The 27849-nt window shown below is 41.4% G+C and overlaps 2 protein-coding genes across 5 annotated transcripts; one reads left to right on the plus strand and one right to left on the minus strand.

The window, feature by feature from the left end:
* Positions 1-863: 863 nt before the first annotated feature.
* Positions 864-7691, minus strand: slc10a1 (solute carrier family 10 member 1; the record flags this gene model as incomplete). Its single annotated transcript, XM_080791409.1, has 7 exons — positions 7596-7691; positions 6859-6945; positions 6369-6481; positions 2413-2617; positions 1960-2138; positions 1219-1412; positions 864-931 (listed from the first exon to the last, which is right to left on the minus strand). The coding sequence occupies exons 1-7, from the start codon at positions 7683-7685 to the stop codon at positions 864-866; spliced, it is 936 nt and encodes a 311-aa protein (XP_080647535.1). The 5' UTR covers positions 7686-7691.
* A 4828-nt stretch (positions 7692-12519) lies between these two features.
* On the plus strand, positions 12520-26421 carry max (myc associated factor X). 4 transcript variants are annotated; one of them, XM_080791574.1, is made up of 5 exons: positions 12520-12693; positions 13019-13045; positions 21958-22065; positions 24531-24681; positions 24872-26421. In XM_080791574.1, the coding sequence occupies exons 1-5, from the start codon at positions 12658-12660 to the stop codon at positions 25057-25059; spliced, it is 510 nt and encodes a 169-aa protein (XP_080647700.1). In that variant the 5' UTR covers positions 12520-12657; the 3' UTR covers positions 25060-26421. The 4 variants fall into 4 exon arrangements, with proteins under 4 accessions (XP_080647700.1, XP_080647701.1, XP_080647702.1 ...); XM_080791575.1 differs by having other exon boundaries at positions 24531-24669; XM_080791576.1 differs by lacking the exon at positions 13019-13045.
* The last annotated feature ends 1428 nt before the right edge of the window (positions 26422-27849 follow it).

The raw sequence follows: 27849 nt of genomic DNA on the forward strand, positions 1-27849 counted from the left end.
TGTTACTAGTTACTAGTCTAATGAAACTAGCAAGCTACACTACAAGTTACATTTAGTAAAAGTAGCTAGCTACAAGCTACTGTATACGTGCTTTTGTCAAGTTAATTATTTAAAAGCTAGTAAAGCTATCCATAAGCGACTAGTAAATGTAGTTAAGCTAGTAAGCTGATGCCCAACACTGCACAAAATAACTGTTTGTTGCCCAACTTTTATAAGACATTGTTCTAGAACTGATGAAGGTTGAGATGACTGCAACGTTTGGGTGGAGGCTGAGTTAAGCAAAATCAGAACTCCCTCTTAATGCAAAACGGGTGTAGTCTCACCATGTTATGCATTGAGTTAATCAATGCATACCAGATAAACCAGCCATCCCCAGTCTCACATTCAGAGTCATGACTCATGACATGTCTCTGTCATCATGACATGATTACAACTAAGGCAAGCGTGTCTGTTACTTCGAAATAAATAACTTTTCTATCCAAGACCCTTAGCTACTGTCCGCGACAATTCGAGCCTGTCACAGTCTGTATTACAGTTCGGAATTGATTTCTGTGCGCCGTGGGAATTGTTTTGTTTCTAATGTCAGCTTTTCAGACACTGCATACAGTACATAGTGATTTTTTCACATCAACAGTAATGCTGACAACTGTCAGTGACGGCCTATAATGGCTGCATTTATGCGGTCTCACAATGCTGTTCATTTTCTATTCCAAGTTCGTTGAACAATACACAGTCAAATCCTCAGTGTATTTTATGGTTTAGTACAACAGAAGGAACAGGTAACAGCTTTTTCAGTATGCTTGGTTAGCAAAAGAGTTCACACAGCTGGAGAGAATGTTGAAAGGTTCTGTGAGATGCATCCATCATACAGAATTATCAGTGGGCTCTACCTCCTCCGGAGTGGTGGAGGCTGGCTGGTACGTCTTCTTCTCTGTAGGAGGGCAGAGGAAAGAGAGTTCACTGTGGTCAGATTGTTCTGGAGAAGCCAACAGAGTAAACAAAATTACTCATGTGAAATTCAACTATTCAACAATTTACATACCGGTATGCATGTGTGCTTTTTCAACTGGATTTTTGTTAAGTTGCAGTTTTTTGTGCTATCGATTATGTTTAGAACTAACTTTGACACTAGACTATGACGTTTATTTTTCAATCCTCATGGCCGCCAATTTATCACAGTTTAGCTGTGATCTATGGTGTGCATAGTGGATGACCCACCTTTGACCTTGAACCTCTGGTGACATCTAAACAGCACAATGATCATGGCTGCTTCCATCAGCTGGAAAACTATGTAGACCATGGGAAAGATGTACAGAGGTCCAATCACGTCTGGTGGAAATGCTACCTTCAATACAGTGGTGCACAGCTGGATGTTCTGACAGCCAGTTTCCATGGCGATGGTCCTCCGGCCCCTGAGAGGCTCATTCATAAGTCATAGAAACACAGAGAGAGGTACATGATTATTTCATGTGTTGTGGCATGATTAATGGGTACATAAATAACGGCTTTGGGCCAAGTATCCATTAGGGTTCTGATTTGACCTGGAAAGCTATAGAAAAGTTGCACAAAACAGATTAATCTAAACGAAATAAATAAACAAACTATTTTCGTGAAAACATGTTCTTTTCTGTGAGCAGCACTATTGTGAAGTAAAATTAGGCATATCCCGTTAAAATCAGGAACGCATCTGTGTCATTTTATATTTTTATTATTATTTATTAAAAAATAGCATACAAGCTCACAATGCATCACTTTGTGCTGCGTTGAGAACTTTTTGAGTGGTGCTAGCCACTCCAAGGAACACACAGCACCACTCAGTTCAGACGGGTCTGATTTTGAACATTTTTGACAAATCTTGAAAGTGTGAGAAGCCATTACTGAAGCCATTTGTACTGCCACTGATGATCTAATGTGCGCATGATCGTCAATCTTCCACATCTACTGTAAATCACTACTCACGATCCATTGAGTCTGAAGATGGAGGAGAGGACGTAACCAAACGTATAACCTATGAAGGGCATTAGAGCAGCAATGGCCATGAGCGGAGGAGACAGGACTGTCAGGATGGAGCCACCGACCCCAACGCTGGCCATGATTCCCACAACCAAAGTAGCAACACACATTATAGACATTCCCACCTGAGGAAAGAGGAAAAATTAGACTGGTCTCATGTAACTAATACTTTGGGTGTTTTTGTCAGAATGTTCAAGGGACAAGGACATAAGACATGGCCAAGACATCATGTGATGGAACATGGCAGCTGGCAACCGTTAGCTTAAGTAACAGACTGGGGTCAGTCAACATTTTGGCCTTTTGGGAAAACAAAAAGCAAATTTAAGGTCTTAAGCAAGGCTATACATCACATCGCCATGTCCATCTTACTTCAGTCTCCCATGTTGTTAACGCTCTGACCTTGGTGATGGTCTTGGAGTACTGTGGCTTATAGTAGTTGATGAGGATTCCGATACCGCACGGTACGAGGGTCATGACCAGCGCCAAGATGATGCCACCGTAAGGCACAGCGTTCTCCAGACCAGAGAAGCCCTGGCAGTACAGGTATAGCAGCAGGGGCATCATTCCCAGAGCCAGCACAGTGGAGCAGGAGGTCATCACAATACTGAGACAAATACACACACAAAACAATGTTCTCACCCCATTTGCTTTTCAAATCGGTCACATATATTTTGAGTAGAGATCAACAGAAGCGAACACAGAGTGATGAGTGACTCACTACCCCCCACCCACCCCACACACACACACACACACAGCAGGAAACCAACAAATCTATACTCCCATGGAAGTATATTGTGAAAGACATAAATACACATGGACCACTGGAATGTACACTACAGAACGAACTGGTAAGGATAACTGCTGTAAACGTTTCTTGTCAAAAGATGGTTCTTTTACTCAACATATTACTGTGCTAATTATCCAAATACTCACTGTTGTAGGCTGGCTGACACTGAATATCTCTGCTGTCGGGCAGAAACCAGCTCAGTCTAAAATTTACATTTTCAGGAAATTAAAAATAATAATAAAAGAAAACCGTATATTTTTAAAACAAAGCAATACTGACTCATACAAGTTTGTATTGTGACTTTATATTGTCAATTGCTTGCATGAGCAGGGGGGAGATTGTGGAGTTAGTTGCTTTAGCTTCAGCAGACAGTTTTGAGGGTCAAATGGATTTAGCTGGTTTAGTCAGAAGCACCTTTTAATAATTTTCATTGGTTCAATATTTTTTCAACCAACACACAGATTAATGGGGGAAAATGGAGTTATAGCTGGTTTCTGCCAGACAGTGAGCAACAATATATTATAAATCTTCATTTACTGTAGATAGTCTGTACATATATCCATTCATAAATTTATGATTTATGTTCAAATGATAGATTATACATATTTATGTTTAGGGATAGAATATACGTGCAAATGGCTAGGGTCATACTTCAAAAGTATCTTCGTAACCTACATCCAGGCTACTTGTTCATTTTCACACATTTTGAGTAAATGGATGCCTAACATGTGTTAGTTCAGTATTTTGAGTGATTTATTAAGTACATAATCAAATCAATAGAATGCAAAAATACAAAAATACATAGTAATATATAGTATTGTTTGCCTTGCGAGTGCCTTGGGGGTAAACCTTTACTTTTCACTGTGATATGGGAGGTTTTAATTCAGGGTATCTGGGCAACGTCTCTACCCATTTGTAGAATCTGCTTCCAGATATTCTGCCATCTGTCTTAAACAACAATCTTACTAGCCTCAGTCCACTTCAATTCGGCATAGAGTAGCGCAAACATTGCTCACTCTCTGCTGATTTCTGATTGTCTGCACCTTTGTAAAATGGACATACACACGTACACATGTACACACACACGCTCCTCTCTCTCTCTGTCGCTCATTAGTCTCATGTCGCGCAGCTGCGCATATATTCTCCTGCCTATGCCATAAAAAGCATAGGTGAGTTCCAGGCTACAATCTTACAGTATGCCTGAATATTCTGTGCTACAAGAACATGGCTCAAGGCCAGTTCTTTATAATGTTTATGGGAGCCATTCTGTTGCCTAACTGTGACCCTGACATTCCTAAAATGGACTTAATGTAATTAAGTGCTAGCATGCAGCGACATCAGAAGATAGGAACCAGAAGAAGGTCGATTAAGTAGAAGTTAGAACTATATTTCTTGCAATATTTCCAACTATTCATCTGGATGTAAGTTAACATATTAATCTATCAATGTCAATACTACTAATACAAGTGATCACGGCATTTAACTTGTTAGTCAGTGGCTGTATTAATGGATACAGTTCTTTCTGACCTAATCAGATAAGAACCATAGAGATCTGATAGAAATGGAATGTACGTGTGCCACTGTGTCCTGACGTGTTGTACCATAAAGTGTGTCTAGGAACTCAAATCAAGCAGGAACCTAATGGGGTGACTGACCTGACGGTTAAAGTTAAAAAGCATTATCCTACTATGGCATTATTATGATTATTTCACGGCTTGATGGCCAGGTGGGCGATTGTGGGTGTCCAGCAGTTCATTCAACTCTGATAATAAAATGAGAGCTGCCGGTGATTAGTGGTACATGACATACACATTTTATTGACAAACGGCATTAGGGCTGCAACTATGATTATCTTTCTAATTGTTTTATTTTTATTTTTTAATAATGAACTAAATCGATTTGTCTGATTAAGCACTTAGTCTCTATTTCATATACCATACAGCAGTGTCATACACATCGCAACTTTTGTAGTGTTGTTATAATTATGGAGTAATGTCTAGTAATCTTATAGAGCTTTTTTGTGTGCTATTTTTGCTACTATACCTAAAAACAAAGAAATCATTATTATTTAAATTAAATGTTGCATCCCTATGAAACAGCATTTTGGATGGTTGCTATTCTTATATGATAATTTCATGGCTTAATGATCAGGTGGGCGATGAGATGTCCAGCAGGTCATTCAACTCTGATAATACGATGATTAGTGGTACATGACATGCACAGGATTGACGCAAGGCGTCTTTGCTTCTTGTGATGTCAGAAATGAAAAACAATCCCACAGGCCAAGGCTACTGAACATCGCCATAACAGAGATGGCCAGGAAAGCACATGATGTGCAACTAATTATCAGCCTGGCCTTTTATGAAGTGATAATGCATGTCTTGTGGGGATGTGAGAGTGATAAATGCTATAATACATAATGTCTGGCTCCCTCCTTGGCATGCAGCCTACTATTACATTGTTTAATGGTCTGGCAGGAACCAGCCAATTATAGTTATTATCATATTCATCTCTTTCATCAGACAGCCACCCCAGCCCACATATAGAATGCCCACAACCGGAAGGTCAAAAACTATTCTAGACTTTCATAATGTACTGTTAGCAAACAAATTCTCCACATATTCTTAGCTGTTTTATATTGTCTCCACCAGGCCGAAGGCATGGGGAGAGAGTATATTTGCACTTCGTCCGTCCGTGTGTGTGTGTGTGTGTGTCCGTCCATGTATGTGTCCGTCCGTCCGTCCGTCTGTGTACAGCTAATCTCCGGCACCGTTAACCTGGTCGATGCCAAATTTGCCAAAACACACACTCCCTGGATGCCAACAATGAACCTCTGCCCCAAAACTTCCAGAACGGCCTGTTATAGCGACTTTTGAAAAAAGATTTTTTTTATATTGCTCCTCCAGATTCTGTCCAAATATCCCGCAAATCATTACACATCCGATATTTCATATTCCATCAACATTGGCTTTCAAAGTTGGCAGGATTGGACCGTTTTGAACAAAAAGCCTCAAATCATGAACGCAGCGTGCAATTTACTTGAAATCTTTCACTGACTTTCCTACTAGGCTGAGAAATATATCCCACCCTTTTCACATTGGTCTATTATAGCACCACCAGGAGGCCACAACCTGACCTGCCCTGGTGGAGACCTGTGCCCCGAGGGGCAATTTATTTAGTTCCATTCTCTTACTTTATCCAACCAACTCAAGTTGACTGATATACAGTACTGATATTAGAAGACACATGATGACATTATGGGGATATGGGTACATTTCCTAATAATGATGATACAATCAGGCAAGCTGATGGTACACTTCTAACTCCCTTTTCTGTCTGAAATTTCTTAATCTCAGACTTCCCAGTAACTGACAACATTGTCGCACTTCCACGGAACAGAAAATACAACATCTTCACTTTGCTTCATTAGGGACCACATGCAATACCTTCACGGACCACCAGTGGTCCACGGACCACCTGTTGAAAACCCCTGCTCAGGACCATTCGCAGCAAATAACCTCTATAACAAAATCACACATCAGAGATGGAGCGCATGCACTGTATATACCTGAGGTTCATGTCTCCTTGCAGAGCCAGGGCCAGGATGTTGGAGAGGTTTCCTCCTGGACAGCATCCACAGATCAGCACTGCTACAGCGGCCATTGGTTCTAACTGGAACACCTGGAGCACAGGAACAGTACATGTAAGGGTCAGTAGCAGCCAGCCACTGACATATTGATAAAGGGGTCGATAAATGAGATGGCAGCTCGCACACAGAAGTTCAAAGCTTCAGGTCCTCTTAACGAGGCCGGGCTGCCATGATCATGATATGATCATGATATGATCATCAACATACAATGTCCACATTACAGTTCCTTACCTTAACTGACGTTTCACCTTATCAATCCATTTTTCAACAGATGAATTTGTACAGTATGCATTTGTACAGATGAATGGAGACGATTAAGCATAATATTTGCGATTATCTCGAATAGTTGCTGCCAGCTGATTACGGTATGTAATATAATTGTGACAGGCCTATCAGTGTATATACTAACCTTAGCCAGGCAGAAGGATGTGAGAGGCATGACTCCATACTGGGCCACCACAGCTATAGCCACACCCTTGGGTCTCACTATGTGGGCCTGAAGAGAGAAGAGATGGTTCATCATACCAACACCATGTCTTTCTTAACCTCATCCATGCAATGTACATGTACAAAAGTACAAAAATATCATCATCGAGATACAAAAGTAAAAGTAGGCCTACTGATTGTGCACAATGTCCCATTTCCTTAAGTTCAAAATGTATGAAAAGATCTGTAGTGGTTAGTATGTTTTGTAATAATAATCTAAATCTATAAAGTGTTACTTTATTTCAAAAACCAAACAAATTGCAGAGCTACAAGCTCACAACGTTTCACGATACGATCTATTGTGATCTTGAGCTATTTTCGCTATGCATCATACAAAATATGAAAAATACCGTTAAATATACTGTCTTTACATTACTTTTGTACCCTCTCTGAGATACAAATGGATTAATTTACACTGAGGGATTTTATTGTGTATCAGTTAAATTTGTCTATGAGAATCATTATGACACTTTAGTGCACTGGCCAAAACAAAACATGAAATCATAAAATGAAAATTGTCTTGTCACACACTTTATGTACTGTATGTTAGTGTAGCTACATCCTCCCACATTTTATGTATATTTTGTTTTGTTTTGTGAACATTTTCCCCTATAATGCACAAAATAGGGACACGAGGTTGAAAGTAGGGGGCAAGATTACCTTGATTTTGCCAACCTCCATGGTGCAACCCAGTGATATCATAGTAATGAACAGGATGACTACAGTGATGAGGCTGATAGCCTGGTCCATGGCTGCTGATATGAGCCGAGGCTCTAACAAAACACTACTGGTATTAGCAGCTGTGATGTTATACGAGAAGCTGTCATTCTGCCACAGATCTGAGTCGTCATATAGTAGCTCCATTGAGTAGTCCTCCATGATGGGTCGTTTCACGGTAGCATCGGTTGTTGGGGTATCCTGAGAAAGGTGGACATACAGGTAGACGGGCACGCACACATAGATGTACCCATGGATTGGACACACACATTCATAGCAAGGGAGAGAGGAGAGATCAGTAAATTGTTCTTAGAGTTTGAAAGTATAATTACATCATCCACTGTAATGATAACACAGGCACATGTAATGCCTCTACTGTTCTCTGAACAAGACATGAATTCTTAAATATGGCTTGGATCCCCTTTTTCTTTATTTTCACAAGGCATTGCTTTCTCGCTTTAATTTCATCATGGCAGCATTGACAAGCTGCTATGACAAGCTAAAGACTGATCAAGAGATCATATGTCTCATCTCATCCTTATTAGAGAGAAAGATTTGCAGTTGGTCAGCCCACTGAGCCCAGCATGCATCTAATTTCATGGTCTTTCATCTAAGAAGACAATCATTTTGCTTTGGTCACAGACCCCTGATATATATATTTTTTAACCATTTATATTTTAATTGAACAAATATTATCTAAGCATTTATTCCTTCAGTTTATGCCTTGAATATGTAGTTTTGATTACACTTTGATGCAGTTAACTCAGCTGACTGTTTAATCTGTGAATGAGTAAGAAGATAAGCTACAGTTTTCTTAAATTTTCCTTTTTCAAAAGATGAGGATAACAACCATCTGTTGCCGGATTAACCCTCCCTAGGGCCCCCGGGCTAGAAAAAAGTCAGGGCCAGACAGACAGACAGACAGACAGACAGACAGACAGACAGACAGATACTTTTTGTGTAATTTTGGGGTACCCAGCCCCCCTCCCGCCCGCCCCAAAAAAGAGAGGGAGGCAGGCAGGCAGACAGACAGACTAGTCGCTGTCCATGGTGCTGAATGTATGCAGCCACTAGTAGCCAGTAGTGCACTAATGCAGTTTTACAGCAAAATATTTCACAATGTGCTCTGAATCTGATATACGGAAGTGGTGGTGTCACTGCTGGTGTGTGTGTGTGTGTGTGTGTGTGTGTGTGTGTGTGTGTGTGTGTGTGTGTGTGTGTGTGTGTGTGTGTGTGTGTGTGTGTGTGTGTGACAAACATTGCATTATATAAAGCTGATATAACCTAGAAAACCTCAGTGAAAATGCTGATAAGAAACCTATTTGGAGGGACTATTTTATGTGTGCAAACATTGCACAGAATGAGTAAACAGAAACAAATGCAACATTTATCACAAACTTCAAAGATTATCTTACCTGGTGGGACAGAGCACCTTCTTTCCTCTGATCACTAAGACAAATGTGCTCCTCTGTGAGGTTTCACGGTTTATAACTTTTGAAATTTGGTTAATTATTATCAACAAAGCCTATAGCCTATCACACAGGTAGTACTAGGGTCCACTCACCTATTCATCTTATCTATGCTCTTCCTGCAGAGAATAACACCCAGGGCAGCTGCAGACAGCCAAAAGCATACCTATTGTTTACCTCGGGTGACACATTCTCAACAGTCACTCACAGGAAGTTGGTAAACAGAAAACTCGATGATGATTCCAAGTCAATAAATCTAACAGTTGCTGTTGTTTGCAGTGCCTTGCAAGTAATCAGATTGCTGCTTTAGCTTCTGCAGTGCTAAACTTGAGGTTGCTTTATGTGTGTATATACTGTATATATATGTTAGCATGTACTGAACAAATTTGTGATGGTATAATATATTCTTTACTTTCTTGGTGTCAAAAATGTTTGAACATTTCCCCACAGCGGTAATCGCTAATCCAGTTGGTGTTGACTTTGAGGTGTAAACATGGATGAAGCCAAAGCCTCTCAAACTTTTGCGAGTTTATGGCTTAGAGATTATGCCATTGAAGTTTGTGAGATGCGGTATTGCACAGTAGCCACAGTAAGCCACTACAGTACCACTACAGTGGTAAAACATACTCTCTCCCCAAGCCTTCGGCCTGGTGGAGACAATTACAGTACACCCATCAACCTTATGATAATTATGCTTGGAAGCACCATCTAGTGGACACTTAATTTATACATGTTGCTTAAAGTAGTTTTGAGCAGGCTAGTTTTACATCATTTCATGGCTGTAAAAAAAAAAAGGAATATGAAATATCCAAAAAAGTTATATGTCATATACATGGCTGTTTTGAACATCTTCTTTTTGAAACATTCTATCTATGCTATGTGTATACTTTTAGCCAATATTAGGTTTTTGAAAGGAACCAATTATGAACCCAATATCAGATGCACTGACTTGCCTATTGCCAAACAAGTTTTTGGATTTAGGAAATGTTATAACACTAAGTAACTAATTTACTATGCTTAGATCCTTTGTTTCTCTATTAAACAAAAATAAAGTATTATCAAGTTTAGTTAGCCTTTAGTTTTCATTTAATCGTGGAAGTTAACTGAAAACCAGTTCTCTGGGCCTCATCATGGTAAAAACAATTTAAAAGAACATTACAATAAAATACATTGAATGGTCAGCAAGATGGAACGATGGACGATATATGAAATCAAAGCATTTGACATGCACGACCACAAGAACTGATGCTGTGAATAATGTTGGATGGATTCCCACCACATCCCCTATACTCTCTCCTCCCCCTTCCATAAGTCATCCATAGAAAACAATAGCAAGGGCAAAAACATCCAGGCCTAACATTGACTTAAGGCTGGGGGGTGAAAAGCCACAAAAGAAACAGCATTTTATAGGTTTATCAGGCCAGCGCCATATGGGGGGAGGGGAGGGCGACTCCATGTGGCCTGGACTGATCAGTAATTACAGGCCTGCACTGGACATGCCCACATGCCTCCTCCAGTCACTGCCCGTGTCAGCCACAGCTAATCAATGTCTGCTCCTTACTTGCCCTGTGCAGGCAGGCGATTATGGACTGAAGGGCTGATCAAATGCAATATAACTCACTGTGGCCTGTGTGTGTGTGGCGTGCGTGTGTGCGTGCGTGAGCATACGGGTCTAGTTTCCGTTAGAAAGGTGTCATGATTGATCCAACAAGGGAGAATCAGTTGTCACACAGGACACAAATAGAGGTAAAGAGACATATCTGCTTCAAGAATGAATAGAAATTTGAAATAATGTACCAAAAACTAAAGGGAGTCTCAGAATTTGAAATCAAAATTGGTTTAAAAACAAAAAAGAAACATGTCATTGCAAGCAAAAGATGATGCTAATCTCTTTTATTATGCAAGTAGACCTTGGTTCAAGTCCACGAGTTTCAAGTGACCACCCTCTGGTAAAGCTCAAAGAAGAGAGGTGGGGGGCGTCATGTCATGATGACAGTGGATGCATTATTGAGGCCCAACCTTATTGTGTTGTCATGCCTTAAATAGGCTATACTGTTACAGACCTAATTTCTGGGTGACCCTGTTTGTCTGCACTGCTGCAGGACATAGCTAATATGATAAAGGGAATGAGAGAGGGGTGGACCAGAGGAATGGGGAAGGAGGCGAGGGAGAAAAGGGGTATGATAAAGACAGAATGAGAGGGAGACCAAGGGAGGAAAAGCTAATAGGAGGAGGAGGGTCATAGTAGGTTGCTATTATGTACTGGCAGTAAGGGTGTCAGCAGCATCTGCTGTGGCCTGCTGACCTGCCAGGGGAAGGGTTGAGACAGCTCTAGGCTTTGTTTTTACACATTTGTTGATCCACTGTTGCAGGGCAAATAATCCACTATGTAAGCTCCTTATGTACAGCATGAATTTTGAGGAGAAAAAAAAGAGAAAATAAAACAGATTATCTGCTATTTGGTCCAACACATAGACTGTAGAAGGTCCAACACCACCCCGACCCCCACATGCTGTTGAGCTACTAGCAAAAGGAGAAATAGTAGTGAATAGCAGAGCTCTACAACAAGCAAGCGTTTCATGTCATATGAATGATATGACAGAATACATTAGGCATCTTGTGAAGGCTGGGTTGAAGAATAATGGGAAAACAAAGATATACAAAATTACTAATCAAATAGTGGCGCAACTGTAGGTTTAGCCTGGTCTGCAACTGTCAATGCCTTGTAGAAAGAAAGAAAGAAAGAACAGAAGGGCACCCATAGCTGAAGGGGTTTGACAATGTATTGTGTGTGTGTGTGTGTGTGTGTGTGTGTGTGTGTGTGTGTGTGTGTGAGAGAGAGAGAGAGAGAGAGAGAGAGAGAGAGATATCTATCAGCAAAGGTGGAAGAAACAACATATATTATAGTCATAGCGTATAGCCCCTATCCATCATCAGCAGCCTAATTGACCAAATAAACAATAGAAGGCGCAGCTACGTGAGACACGTGGATATCGTAGCCTGACACACAGCGACGAACTTGAACTACAATTTCCGTGGTGCAGCGGGTAGTACAACTCATCTCAATGATGCCTACAGCGTAGGCTCCTGGGTCTTGTAGTTTATCAAATTCAAAATATATGTTAAGTAAATAAAATACACCATTTCAGAGTCGGCCATCCCTCCATTTTTATCCGCACTTCACCTGTGGCTAAATAAAAGACGAACGCAACTATGTTATACTAATGCAGAGTTACGTCCCAGGGTTAGAAGTTGAGAACTACAGCGCAGCGAAATGAAACTACAAGTCCCGTGACTCCGTCGACGCGTCGATTGGGACGCAAGGCGTGTCGCCGGAACAGTGTGTGTCCGTGTGGAGTGAAGTCACGTGTAATCCATCCAGCTCGCAGCTCACTGACTCAGTGCTGTCTAAACATTACTGAACGCTCTGCCTCCTCTAGTCTGGCTGCTGGTCTGGAGCGCCTGATCGGTGTTAACGTTGATCCATGTTGTTTTTCACTCGCCCGTTCTTTTAAAATAGACCCTTTCGCCGAAGAATGAGTGATAATGAAGATATCGATGTTGATAGTGACGTGAGTATATTCGGCAATAGTTTATTTTTCTCCCCCTCCCTCTGAATATCATTTTTTTGCTAACCTAGTAGCTGGCTAGCTGGCGTTAGCCAGCCTTTAAGCAGACTAGCTTTGCTGTTGTTTTCTGTGTGAGAGAAGTATTTCTGCGAGGTTCTCTGGGAACCTCGGTTCGTAATTTTGGGAGGTAATGCTTCTTTTGTTTTTGCCTCATTCCTTTTGCTAAACTGCTAAACTGTTTTAGAACCTAGTTACTGTAGGCAATTGGTCAAGTGTGGAGAAAAAAATGTGGCTACAATTGCACTTTTTTGTTCTGTTTTCTTTGCAGGAAGACTCACCGAGATATCATGGTGTGGTGCGTAATGCTAGGGGAATTTAATGCCCCAACGCCGACATTTTTTTTACTGTACATTTGATCATGTTGCATTTATCATTCTGTTAATTCAGTTGAATTGAATCTGCTGTATGTTGGTTGGTAGAAATGTGACTTTACACTAAAGAATGGGAGACCGTCCGGAGACGTGCAAAACTACTGCTGCGTCTGATTAAGAGTAACTCAATTCTTTAATGAAATCAATATCAATACTATATTAACTGCATGCCAAGTTAATGTGTGTGTGTTTGCTTTCAATTGGGGGGGACTATACAATTCTGCCGCGATTTGAACACGGTGCAAAGCTATAACCTTAGTGCAATGCAGGGTATCCCCCGCGATCCATCCGTATGTTTACGCGGCCATAGGGAGTTGGTGAATGGTGACACGACATCTATATTTAGACCAAAGCTTTATAATACTGAATAGCTGCATTGGTTTAGGAATGCACAATAAAGCATGCTGTGTGAGTAGCTGTTCCGATCAGCGTTCCCTTCGTTTCACGGGGATTCCGTTCATGATCAGATGCGCCAAGCACATTACACATCTAGGTCATATCGGTACAGAGTCACCATTTGCATTCATGTTCCATCGATGATTTGTTTGGTTCTACTGAAAATGAACGTGTGTAGAGCTGCAGCCGAGCCTGCTACTCGTATACAAAGTGTCGTGTCAGGAAGGGTGCTGCAGGATGTTTTCCTGTGTTGCAGCCAGTGATTAGAGCCATCTTCTCTCGACAGGCCATTGAGTCCTGGCAGGCTAAATGAATGACGTAGCCGCATCGCATACCGGCGAGAAAAACACCCTGCACGACATTTCTTTTGCACAGCAGAACATAAAGGCATAACCCCGCTCAAATAGATAAATCATATGCAAACTGTGAATGCAAAGGGGCATATAGGGTAGGCCATCACCTGTGTGTTGCTTTCAACTGATACTATTTTGTTATAATCAAACCTGTTATTTTATTGCCCTCCAAAAAGCATGAGGTCATTCTGTCAGCAATGTTGGCTTTTGCATTCTTGGGTGTGAATGAAAGCACATTTAGAGCACATTAATTAACATTAATACAAATATAATAATACAAGAACTGTACCTGCTTTCAGTCTAACAAATGCGTCACAAATGCTTTATAATTTAATTTGTGAACACATGACTAAATTGACTATATGCAACGTGAGACCCACCACTACAGTATACTTGAAAGTCAGGCAATTGCATCTAGCTTGGCCCACCTAGTCCCTTAGGAATGTTGCTGTGGAATAAACACTTGGCTTACACACAATTGAGATGAGAGGAACCATTAGTACACAATTGAGATGAGAGGAACCATTAGTACAAACAGTGGACAGAGAATTGCAAACATGGGTGGATGGGCATCTAAAATGGCTTTGTGTGTGTGTGTGTGTGTGTGTGTGTGTGTGTATATATATATATAGAGAGAGATAAATTAAAACTGTCAGTGCACCATGGCATAGATTGTACAAGTCTCGAACACTGGCCCAACAAAATATATTCCCTCATTTGGTGTTATGATGATGGAGGTGAAGACGAGAGCGCTGTCTAACATGTCAGTTCAAAATCTGTAGGTGTTCAAGTGAGTTGAGATCTGGTGACTGTGAAGGCCATAGCATATGATTCACATTTTCGTACGACCATTCAGTGACCCCCACAGCATGTACCGTTCTCTACGTGTATACAGTGTACAGTAAAGTTTATTCACTGCAACACAACCATACTTTTAATGTAGTTGTCATTGGACTTTTTTTTTGTTTTTACTAAAACAGTCTGATGCATCCTGCATTGACGTCTTTGTCACCTGAGGAAGAGTTTCTCTTCTGTTTTTCGTTACATATCACACAAGCATGATCATCCAATGTGTGCCTTTGGCCACAATTTCTGACCCCATTTACTCGTATCTTTCCCATAGATGAAATTGCAGACGCCACATTCCTATTGAGATACTACTAGTTGAGCAGTCTTTGTGAGTCTCCTGCCAGCTGTGCCTCAATCACGAACTACTGTAGCTTGTCCGATATCTTTACCTTACCATCATGAGGGATGGTGATAATTGCGTCATGCGGTACACCTGTATGGAAACATCTACATTTCTACACTCAATTATGCTGACTTTTACTTAATTTGACACATGGCCTGTCTGTACTTCAGTTATCCATCTGTGTACAGTAAAATATACAATTCATTTATCTGTGTTTATACATTTTAGTGTAATCATATTGGTCAGAGATAAGTTATCTATATGCACACCGGAAAAAATATAAATGTATCCGTCTACACAAGACACTTAATGTATCTTTTGTCAAAGAGAGAATTCATTTATGCAAGTCTAAGATATGCATTAATCTGAGAGATACATAAATGAAGTGGTCTCAACTCCATTAAAACGTTATGCTAATTTGTTGTTTTCTCCTGTTCAATGGGCTATATCTGAGATTGAAGTGTTTCTGCTGTATGATTTATCATGCTTTAGTGCTCAAAGAAATCCCTGCAAGGAAGAAAAAAAAGTGAACATCTTTAATATTTCACTTACTAAACTGAATGGCAAAAGCTTTCAAGATTGCAAGGAGACCACTGGTCTCAACAGTAGCTGTGAGCTCTTCCATTCAGCACCTGGAGTAGTAGTTATATAATGTCTTTCAGCCAGGTATGAATAGAATGGGAAGGCAGGTTGGCTGCCATGCCCTCTGAGACAGCCAGCAACTGGGATCAGTTATATGATGGCAGGCATGATAATGGTTGCACTTAGGAAATTTGACACCTGTTTTCGAGGTGCTTAATGACCCAGATACCATATCCCACTCACGACCTAGGTAGCATGAAGAGACACCTGTAGTAAAGTTAACCTGACAGAGTAGCAATATACAAAATTGAATGTGCTGTGTTTGCCCAGGCTGTCGAATACGGCACCTCGAGCAAATGTTTGTGTACTCATTTTGACGTTTAAGTATAACATTGAGATTTGAAGTATAACATCATATGTTGCAAACAAGAAAGGCACATTATTAAATTGCTAACAATTGTATTTGATAATTGTTCTGATGGTAAATTGATTATAATTAATTGTCTCCACCAGGCCGAAGGCATGGGGAAAGAGTAGGTTTTGCACTCCATCCGTGTCCGTTTGTGGACAGCTAATCTCTGGCACCGTTGGCTTGATCGCAGCCACACTCTGCACACATACTCCCTGACATTTTGCATGCACATTCCCAGTAGACGGAGGAAGAAATACCACTTGAAAATGTTCTACTCAGCCTCATGGTGGCGCTATAACTGTCCGATTAGTGTTTTTACCTATAACTGCACCGATCTGTGTAAAACCTTGTATGCATACTCCCTGGAGGCCAAGGAAAAACATTTGCCTTGAATTTTCACATCTGCTCTTTATAGCGCCACCAGGAGGCCGACGTATGTAAAACACATTTTCTTATATTACTCCTTCAGATTTTATCCAAATTTCACACTAATCGGTACACATGATCTCCATAGTCATGTGATCAAGACTGGTTTGTTTGATGTCTCATATTCCATCCTGATTGGCTAAGATTGGCTTCCAAAGTTTTCAGGAGTAGCCCGTTTTGTACCCGTTCTGTACAAAATGCCGTGTCAATGCAGTGTCCGATTGCGGTGAAACTGTACGCATATTCCCACTAGGCTGATGAAGAAATGTCACTTGACAGTTTTCAAATCGGCCTCATGGCGGCACTAGAACAGGCCAAGTCGCGTCTTCACATAACTGCACCGATCTGCGTAAAACGTTGTATGCACACTCCCTACAGGCACAGCCCACCTGATACTAGTTGGATGTCACGTGATAAAGCATCTACCCTGCCTCATATCAAAATGGCTGCCAGACTCATAATTGTGCATTCCATCGATACCAGTCATCTGCTTGTTTACAGTAGGGTTAATGGAGGGAGAGCTGTCACGCCTCATGGTTGAATTTGTGTATATTATGAAGTAGTGGCACATGGCTCTCATAGTGGAAACGCCTATCCTAAACGGTTTTTACTGTTGTGCAATAGGCAGCAGCAGCTGTCTCCATACTTGCATTCCACACTCTAGTGCCTTGTCATGAAATGGGCATGGTGGCTGGGTATTGCAGATCGGCAATTATTTTTTTTGTCTGCAGTCCACAGTGGGTAGTAAATGGCAAAATTAGCCAGCCGATGGCAGCCACTTTATTGAATAAGGATTGTTTTTCAAGTCTTCAGGTCTCAACTCTTATCCTAGGCGCCCAGAGTATACTGTAGCTGTTTTCAGTACTGCCCTCTAATGAAGGAGTAAAACTTAATTTATAGTGCGATTGTTTGCATTAAAGTCATTTATTTTTGGTTAGAGACACATACAAGGAAGTATAAATAGACGTAATAGTCTTTGGGTAACCAGGTGAATCACTCACTTTAATCATAATAGATGCTGAAGTCCTGCATCCATCCTCCACGACTGCATGGGGCTGCATATATTTAGATATAAAGCCCTCAGTCTAATTTTATGTGAACTGTAAATCTGCATAGACGCTGTTTAAAATATTCTTAACTGACTGTCCTTAGCCTGAGCTAACGTGTTAGGTTTCTGGTCTAGAGGGGGCGGGTCGTGGCAGAGATTTGTGCCCTGACGAAAATGAAAGCCTGGGTACCGAGGCTAGACTCATTGACATCGGACATGGTGATGATGTTGTCAAATGCCCATACCCAACTGTGCAAAAATGTCAGCATGTTTACTTTTCCTGGCATTAGTTGTGCTCGTAGAGTTGCGAGAATATATACGTCCACGCCCACCATTTGCCATTAAGCGCGTTCTGAATTCTGAAGAGCTGTCACGTTCTGATGAGCTGTCAGCTTTTTGTCAGGTGAAACCTGACTTATGAATGCTCATGAAATGTAAGCGATCAATTTGCGACCTAGTCATACTGATCTGATTGGCTCCTCTGGCAAATGGGACACCAAGCAACGGCAAAGCTGCCCTCTGGCCAATGGGAAGGGGATATCCCTGGCAGCCACGCAGTGTTGTTGGGTGAAATCAACCCCTCCCCTACTGGGTGGGGTTTTGCCTTACTGGGCGGGGTTTTTCCTTTTCTTTTACATGCCTTGGGCGTGTTATAATGAAGTAGTCTCTAGAAAAGCATTCCAGCAGCCAGCTCGTAGCATGCGTCGTTAGGCATTAGACTTTCAATGAATCCATACCTCCTGGGTTGAGTGGGTTCGGATGCTCCCAATTCTTTTTGCGGATAAAGTGAAATTAGCTTTGGTCCGACATGTGTTGCAACGTGCTTGTGGGTTATGTCTAGGTCCACGATTTTGTAACTCATTTTTCACCCCTGTGTCAATGATCTAATGTGATCCTGGGCTCTACACAACCTCCACCAACCTGGGGAGAGCAACGGACTTGAACTCATGCTTCCTTCATGCCTGAGTGTCCAAGTTGCTCCTTTACACCTGACAGGGGGGAGTTTCCCTGGTCGGACATAGCGCGTGGAAGGAACACGTTATTCCAACCAGTTCCTTTCCCCTCCATCAGGCGCCCCGGCTGGCCATGGGGTAGGGTTAGTAATAGTAATGCTTGACATACAGTACATGTTCACCCACATGCGTTGCGACGTGCTTGCGGTTCTATTTAGGTTTGGGATAGGGTTAGTAATAGTAATGCTTGACACATGCCCACATGCGTTGCGACGTGCATTAAAAAGCATTAAAAAAGAAGGCTTTAATTGACGGAGATCTATGGCAAATGGCAATTAGGGTTGGGTGACTATACGAATCTATCGTCAATCATGATTTTACGAGTCCAATCGCAGATTATTTTTATTAGGCGATTTGTCGTGGCAATTCTTTCTTTTGCAAAATGATATTAACCTACAGCGAGTAGTGTGAGCAAAATGCAAATCAATTTGGGCCAGCAAAGCAAACAGCGGCCGTGTGGAAAACCCCCTCCTTTATAATGGTATGCTCCCAGAGAACAGCTCACACACTCACGCTGGGCTGGCTGCATAGAGTAGGCTGGCTTCCTGGCCGGGACCGAGGCTAATGTACTAGTGTAGCCTACATGTTGTTGCTCCGGAGTCCGCAGTTAAATAATATACAGTCACACCAGAATGCACACTAGTGCTGTCTCGTGTCTCATCACAACCCAATGTGCGACCTGTGAAGTAAAAACGGGAGTGACAAATCATTAGCAACAAGCTAACAGGCTGGTGGTGGTGTTGGCTCGCTTGTTGCTGCTGATTCAACGCACTGATTGAACTTCACTTCATCTCCGCCTGTACACCAGCGCTGCAAAAACACAGACAGATCTACAAGCTCTCAACGCGTTGCAAACGGGGCTGCAGAGATGCTTTATCGCCCAACCTTAATGGCGCGGAAACTGTTAACGTGCGGATATTCACTATTCTACTGATAATGGAATTATTGAATAATTGTCACAATCCATAGCATTATCTTGAGTGTTTTTATGGCTATAAAAGATGAAATCTTATATCCTCCGAGTCCCATACCCATCCCTAATTTTGCCATCCTGCACAATGTAATAACTCATAACCGAACTTCGTTATGGGGAGTGTGGAATGAGGAAAGGTGGTTTTAAATTGGCAGTTAAATATGAATGCAACCAAAGCACAATTTTAGCATGTCCCGTGACTTTTAAAAAGTTACTTTGACACCATAATTTAAAAATGATTTATGATGGCACAGAGATACTATTAGCAGCTCATCAGCTCTATTCTTTGGGGAGAGTTCTGCTGGAATAGGAATGAATTAACTTCCTGCCTTATGAAAAATGAACAAACATAGATATATATAGATAAAGATAGCATGATGAAGCCTGTTGCTATTTCACTGCATTTGAAGACAGTTTGTGCGTGTTTGTTCCTTTTTTATTGTCGGGCACCATACCCTCTCCTACACACCTGTCGCCTGTAGGTGTGCAAAAGCTTTTCTTTTTATTTATAACTTCCTGCCTTCTTGTTAGTCAGAATGTAATACAAACATACGTGACACAGCAGATTTATTTTCTTTTATCTCTTCTACTTGTTGTGGTTAGTTTGGTTTTGTGATGAAAGGAAAGTCATAAAGCATGAGAAATGAAATTGCCACCAGCTGTTATGCTATTATGCCAGCAGCTTGGTAAAATAACAAAACGTTCCTAATGCACACACACGATCCTAATGATGGTCACGTGACTTCTACCACGTCTCAAGATATGACTTGAACACATTACAATAGTTGGCTGACTAACCTTGTCTTTTTTGGGAGTGTATTATCATTTTGATTGGACAAAACATGATTGGGCCCTGGACTTCTGTCTCAAACTAGAGAAGGCTGGATTGGTTAGTGCAAGACTGTATCTTACTGGGTGCTAGTAAAGAACTGAGATAGGGTATTATTGTGACATTTTTTGTGGGGCACTAGCCCTCCAATGCATGGCTTTTTAAGATTAGGTGACAGGTCATATGGCAGCCAAGTCTATGGGATTTGTAAGGTTTGTGCCACTTATGACGTAACCCGGTCCCGTTTGCCAGCCAAGTCTATATGGACTCTATGGCCAAGTAGAATGTTTAGAAGTTTTAAGTTAAAAAGTCTATGGACTTTAATGTTTGTTTAGGGCACTAAATGACGAGTAACACGTCATGTGGCCGATATAAATACAGTGGGCACCCATCACTTCACACAAGTGTGATTTTTTTCCTAAAAGCTTGGACTGCAGTAATAAGTGAAAATTGTTAAAGCAAAAATAGCCGATCTGCAAGTCATAGTTCCTTGTACATCGTCGATTTTCTTTTATGAACAAAGTATATATATATATATATATATATATATATATCAAATGTTATAACACTAAAAATGCTAAAAAATACAAAAAATGGGTGTTTGAAGTACATTGCATAAGTGTTTATTCCATGTGCAACAGTCTTTGCAGCTAGCCAACAGGCTTGCTGGTTTATTCAGTTGATGTAATCCTCAACCAGGATCTGGCAGCCTCCAATTCCTCGTCTCAATAGCTTTAGTGTTTGATCATGACTTAGTGCAGCCACTCCTGTATGGCACACGTAATGAAGGGCAGTGGTGGTGGGTAGAGACAGTGATTCCAGAAAGTAGGCCAACATTGATAGTAAATTTAAATTATATTAAACGAAACAAGACTAGTACATGGATGTCTCTCTTGCTTACATTGTCTTACATTATTTGACTAAATATTTCAGTATAAAATATACATGCTTCTGTGGCCTACTGGCAGTGTGCACAAGATATTTGGCAATGACAATGATTGGTCCAGCGTTTTGCAAGATTAGATCCGGACACACATGCATGCAGGCCCAACAATCCTAAAGACGGCTAATTCTTTATTGAAAAATCACACCCGTGTGAAGTGAGGGGCGCTAATATATTAAAGTCTAACTCGTGTTGATTAGGTGATGTAATGGTGAAACAAACATTAAATGCCATTAACAATAAAGAGACAATATGACGTAAATGACACATTATGACATAAATGTTAAACCTGTGTATAGGAGGAAATCATTAATAAACGTTGACAAAAAAAGGACTCCTAGACTACTTAAAATAATTTGGGTATAGGTTGCTTGGACTTTTCAACATTGCTGTCACATTTCTGATTTCTTAACCTTTGAACAAGCTTCTTCCTAGTTAGCCCATCTATATTGATATAATGGCTTCACATTGGTAATCATGGATTAGTTAAATGCTGACTGTAAACAGAAATGTAGACTGCAGGTATATGGTGTTTAATCTATATTGACCCTTGAGGGTCTGTTTTGAGCCAGTGCAGGGGACTGGGGGGCAGTAGGGAGTCCTAACCCCCCCTCCCCACACTGGTCTGCTGCCAGGCTGAAGGACCCCCTTGTGACTTTCTCATTGCAGGCAGACAAACGGGCACACCACAATGCACTGGAGCGCAAGCGTAGGGACCACATCAAAGACAGCTTTCACAGCCTACGGGACTCCGTGCCTGCCTTACAAGGGGAAAAGGTTGGTAAAGCCTGCACTGGGCAGCTGTAGCCCTGCAGGAGGTCAACCCAACCCGTTTTGGAGCAAACTTTGAGCGGTTTGGGATTTGTATAAGATTATTTGTCAATTGTGTTTTGCTTATTATTGTTGACTGCTTAATTTTTGCTAGATGATTTAACCTGCACGTTTAGTTACAAAATGTAATGCATTATCTAAGTCAGTGGTTTTCAACCTTTTTCATATCGAGGTCCATTATTTATTCGACATTTGAGCCACGGACCACCATTTGATGAGATTTAGCCTCTCAGACCCTAATCTTAGAATATTGTTCACAATTACATAATGTATTGATGTGGTACCAATACGAGAAATAACAATTCTTCTACATTCTCTAATTGTACAGATGTTTAACAATAATTCCACTCTTGAGAGCGTAAAATTAAACCAAATGGACTCTTATGGGTCCATTTGGTTTTATTTTACTCTCTCGAGTTAAAGATCTATAAGGCTCAACTCCATCATTTAGCCGGGGACCACCTGGAACCCCCTGAAGGATCACTGGTTGAAAACCACTGACTAACACATTTTATCAATGTAATTCTTCTGGTGTTAACTGCTGTTGTTTCTGAACCTGTATGCTAAAGCTTGAGTTATCATTACTTGAGCTCTGGTGTCGCGTACCGAAAATGGCGGGACTACAAGCTCGGGAGTGCAACACGTTGTGAGCTTGTAGATTAGCTGTTTTTCAGTGCGCAACACCAGCACGCAAAAAAGGCATATAACGCAGAGAGACCCACCCAGCTGCTTGTTGCTGGGTACACTTGTGCTCGTCCATGGAGAATAGGAGATGGAAACCAGAGACTAGGATGAGGGCAGATGGTAGTAGAGTACAGAATGGCAGCCAGAGACACAGTGATGTGGTCTAAATACTTGGCCCAGCATCAGGAAGTTATTATGAGGACATTTTGTTGGTCTTTTCCTGTTTTGACATCCCCGACATTGAGAGCATTTAGATCTTTCCCTCCACCGCACCCCCCCCCAAGTGCTACGCCTCCCTTCAGTACAGTAGACGGATGTGCTGAGATATATAGGATGTTTCTCAATAGTGTTGTTGCATTAACAATATATATATTATATGGAGTTCATCTGCCTTCCCCTTTCCAAGTTAATTTCTAGTGTATTGTCTGAGAAGAAGGTCCAGAAATTCCTAAAATTTAATGTAGCAGACATCTACATATTCCATCAAAAAGCAGTAGAGAATGTATTATATTTGATAGAGATTAAAAAATGTCATACTGTATATAAATATATTAATGAACATTGCAAGTGGCAAAATCAATAAAAATGCTTATATTCTAATAAAGGTTGATGGGAGTGTTTCCACCTTTTTTATTTCCACCACAGAATTATGGGAATTATGGGTTTCCCACAATTTGAACTTCATGGGACGTTGGGGTGTGGCAGGGGTAAAGTACCAGCCCACTGGTTCGAATCCACTGCGGTGCAACCGGCTTGGCCGACTATGTCTATACAAACACAATTGGGCCGTTCCTAGGGGGAGGGAAGCTGGGAGGGTCACTACTCACTGCACATGTTCCTATGGGCTGTGTTGGTGCCTGTCGGCGGGGAATGTTGACCGGGAGGAGCAGGACGAAGGGTCTACGCGTCCTCTCTCTCTGGGTTCCTCACTGGCTCCTCGCTGTCCAAGCAGCAGTAGGAGGAATTCATTGCCATAATGACTACAAATTGGGGAGAAAATAAAATTGTTAAAAAAAATAATGGGCTGCAGCACTGCTCAATTAAAAAGAAAAACGTATTCCTACCTCAGCATTCTGGGAATAAGTGAGTCTTGGTGGTGATAAAAGATAGGTCACATATATGGACAATATCATGGTACAGATGCGTTTGATTGGCATTGATTAGAGATCTTGCAAGTGTTCTAGCCGTCAATCAAACCCAAGGCCTTGACCTTGTAGTTCTAGCCAGCATTTCCTAGTTGATTGTTTAGGCATGAGTAAGTAAGCCAGCCTATAGGATTTGTTCACCAAAGTGGCTTAAGCAGTATTTGGTTAATGTGATACGTAAACACAGGCATTCATAACGGTTGCCAGAGTCAGACCGAATGCCCCCGTCATGTCATATTATGCCCAATTCATACTTGAAAATGGGCAATCTACAAGTTAACGGGTTGCAAATGTGGCACACAGTGAGCTTATAGATCTATTTTCAGTCCATGAAGCATAAATTAGGCTCTGAACTGTTCAGAGGAGTTGTGTACAACTTGCCTCTGAACAGCTGGATTATTGTTGTCCTAGATTTTCTGCACTCTGCTGCAGTACAGTTGTCCCACCAGGCGGACTGCAGCTTTGAAGCCTGTGGTTCTGTCTTATGTTGTGGCATGGCAGAAACAAGGGCTTTGTGTTAGAAATGTGATAAGGACACTGCAACCTTGCGTCATGCTTTAGGTTTTCATTTGTCGCTGACAGCAATCTATCAAACAGGCGTCCCGAGCTCAAATCCTAGACAAAGCCACAGAGTACATCCAGTACATGAGGCGGAAAAACCACACGCACCAGCAGGACATCGACGACCTGAAGAGGCAGAATGCCCTGCTGGAACAGCAAGGTAAGACCATAAGTAAGTTGCGCTTCTATGAATACCATGCACATACACCCTAATTTTCAGTTGTTCACCACTTGTCGGTCTGCTTGATGGAAGCATCTGTATGACCTACCTCTTCCCCCACCTTGGGTGGTTGTTTTTCCTCTCTCCTTTGATGGTCTCACCAGTCATCACTGCATCCTTCCTCTTGTTTTGTCCTGTGCAGTGCGTGCTCTGGAGAAGGTGAAGGGCTCCACCCAGCTCCAGGCCAGCTACTCGTCGTCCGACAGCAGCCTCTACACCAACCCCAAGGGCAGCGCCGTGTCGGCCTTCGACGGAGGCTCTGACTCCAGCTCCGAGTCTGAGTCAGAGGAGAGGCCCAACAGGAAGAAGCTGCGTGGGGAGACCAGCTAGAGAGCACAGCTGACCCCCGACCCCGTCCTTTTCTCTCTCTCCTTCCATCTCTCGTCTGGGGTGGACTCGCTCTGGAGACTGCTGATCCTTCAATGAGAACCGTCTGTCCGACCCCCACCCCCCCAGCCCTCCACACAATCTCAAAGAGAGGAGGGGGGAGCCAGCAGGGTGGTAGACGACTGCAGAAATCCACATACAGTACAGTAGAGCTTTGATTTTTATCTTGATTATCGCCCCTTCCTCTTATCTCTCTTGTTTTCCCTTGGTCTCTCGTTGACCCTCCAGCATTGGTACCCCTCCCCAAACAACATCAACAATCCAAAACCCCAAATGAGGCAGCTTGGCTACTTAAGGACTTGATGCTTTTTGTACCCTTGATTCACTCCCCTCTTTCCCAATGAGGGAGAGAGGGCGAGCCAGGCAGGCGTACCCCTCCAAGCACTGCTATATATATATATATATAATATATATATATATATATAATTATATATATATATATAATTTGTTTATTTTGTTGATTATTCTTGATAAGAAACCAGTTTAGAATTTACACACACATCTAGATGACATGTCCTGGAGAAGTTTACCTTTTTAAAAATGATTTAAAAAAAAAAGAAGAACATTTGTAGCCTACTTTTCCACTAAAGAATGTGAAGATGCTTTGAAGCAAATGTTGATGTTAAAAGTGACAACCCACCTCAGGCCCACTGGATTGCAGATGTTTTCCATTTTGACACGTTTATTAACAGATGACAAAAAGGACATATAGCTCCTTTGTTAAAATTGATGTTTTGGAAAAAGAGGAGAAACTCCTCAACTTGTATTGTATTTTGTCCTTTAGCTTGAACTAGTGAATGACTTTAGATGGCTGAATACGTTAGGCAATATTGGTTTTATATACTCTACGGCATTAATTGGATGTTTTAAAGTTCTCTAAAAGTATGTTATGCATTTTGTAGTATTCTCGCAAATAATGGGGAAAATACCAATTTGTCACGTGTTGTTTTCCTTAAGGGTATAAAATAGGTATTTGAATGTCAAAAAGTAGTTCCCATTTTTCAGTACGAGAAGAAAAGTCTGTTAATGTGTTGTGCTTTACAAAGTCAAATCTGTAATGTTGCTGAATCTCCCCCTCCCACCTGAGGAAAAAAGGAAGCATTTTTGCTTGTCTAGGAAATGTGTGTGTATGTATATCGTTTCAATTTTATTTCCATTTAGGAGGATATAATTAGTGTTATAGTCTGTTTGTCCGATTCCATTCCATGGAAATTACAGGTATGTTGTACATACTGCCAACAATTGTCTTGCAAGTTAAGGCCTACCTTACTATGAGACTATAAAATAAACTATTTTATCCTTTAAGACGATTTCTGTAATTATTATGGTATTTTTAGCTAAGCATTAAACTGTTCCAAAACTAAGTTAAGTTAATTTGGGTTAGTGGGAATGCTTTCTAGTCTCCAATTGCCACTTGAAAGGTAGGTACCCCTCATGAAAATTGTGACAAAATAGAAAACACCCCTCAAAACCAGTAGCTTGCCACCGTTTTGCGGCTTTGCCCCATTGCTTTCGTAGCCTTACTCTTGAGCACAGTAGGACTTTACGAGGCTACCTGAAATGTGATCACCTGCGTGCTGCAGTGTTGTGTAACTACGGTGCACAGACAGCGTCAGGTTTTTCTGGTTTATGTCGAAGCCGACACGTCTGGTGTGGGGAACTAAGGTAGACCCATGTACTTTGCTGCATGATAGTGTAATGATCTCTCCTTAATGCAATGTATGTAAAGAAAAACGCCAGTTTGATTCAGGTCACATCTCCACTCTTAGCATTTCTATGCTGGATAGAAACAAATGCCATAATCATATAATTTCCTTCTATGTTTGACCTTTCATCCTTGGAACGTGGCATTACCATGGCAGTTATTTTACTTGTCTCAAAACATCCCCGTCAATTCAAATTCTGTCCGGAGCAAAATCATGGTCTGCATCTCCACATGCAGTCTAGTGGCCTCCTCCATGTAGGGCTAAAGATTTAATTCAGATTTAATTTCAGAACATATTGAGGACACGGGTGCAGGTATTTGTTCCCACATACCAAGAGTCTGACAGTCATTAGTCCGACACCCTACCCATACACTAACCTAACCGCAGGCGGATGCCATTGATGATATGCACACGGCTGCCAGCTTGCCAGCATCAACTTCCCATAGACGGCCCATTCATTCAAACGGAACAGTCCTATCTAATTGTATTAAATAACGTCAAACTCGCCAACGTTGCAGCTGTACGGAAAGCTTGAATTATCCTCTTTCTATCTGCATAGAAGGTGCTATACAAATAAAGTTTATTATTATTATGAGTAGCTGTCTGCCTTCCTGCCTGTCCAATTGTCCATGAGTAGCTGTCTGTCTGTCTATGAGTAGCTGTCTGCCTTCCTGCCTGTCCAATTGTCCATGAGTAGCTGTCTGCCTGCCTGTCCAATTCTCCATGAGTAGCTGTCTGTCTGCCTGTCTATGAGTAGCTGTCTGACTGCCTGCCTGTCCAATTCTCCATGAGTAGCTGTCTGTCTGTCTGCCTGTCTATGAGTAGCTGTCTGCCTGCCTGCCAGCCAGCAAGTTGGTTAACAGAAAATAAATTGTTATGGCTGAGTAAAATAAAATACAATAAACACAATTTGCCTGAAAATAGATTACCCAGCTATGACCTTTTTCATGAAAGAAAATTAGTAGTGATATGGCTGACTGAGTAAAATAAAACAATCTACCTGATAATAGATAGCTATAAGTGAAGA

This window comes from Protomyctophum bolini (genome assembly GCF_963924005.1).
Source record: "Protomyctophum bolini genome assembly, chromosome: 19".
NCBI lineage: Eukaryota > Metazoa > Chordata > Actinopteri > Myctophiformes > Myctophidae > Protomyctophum > Protomyctophum bolini.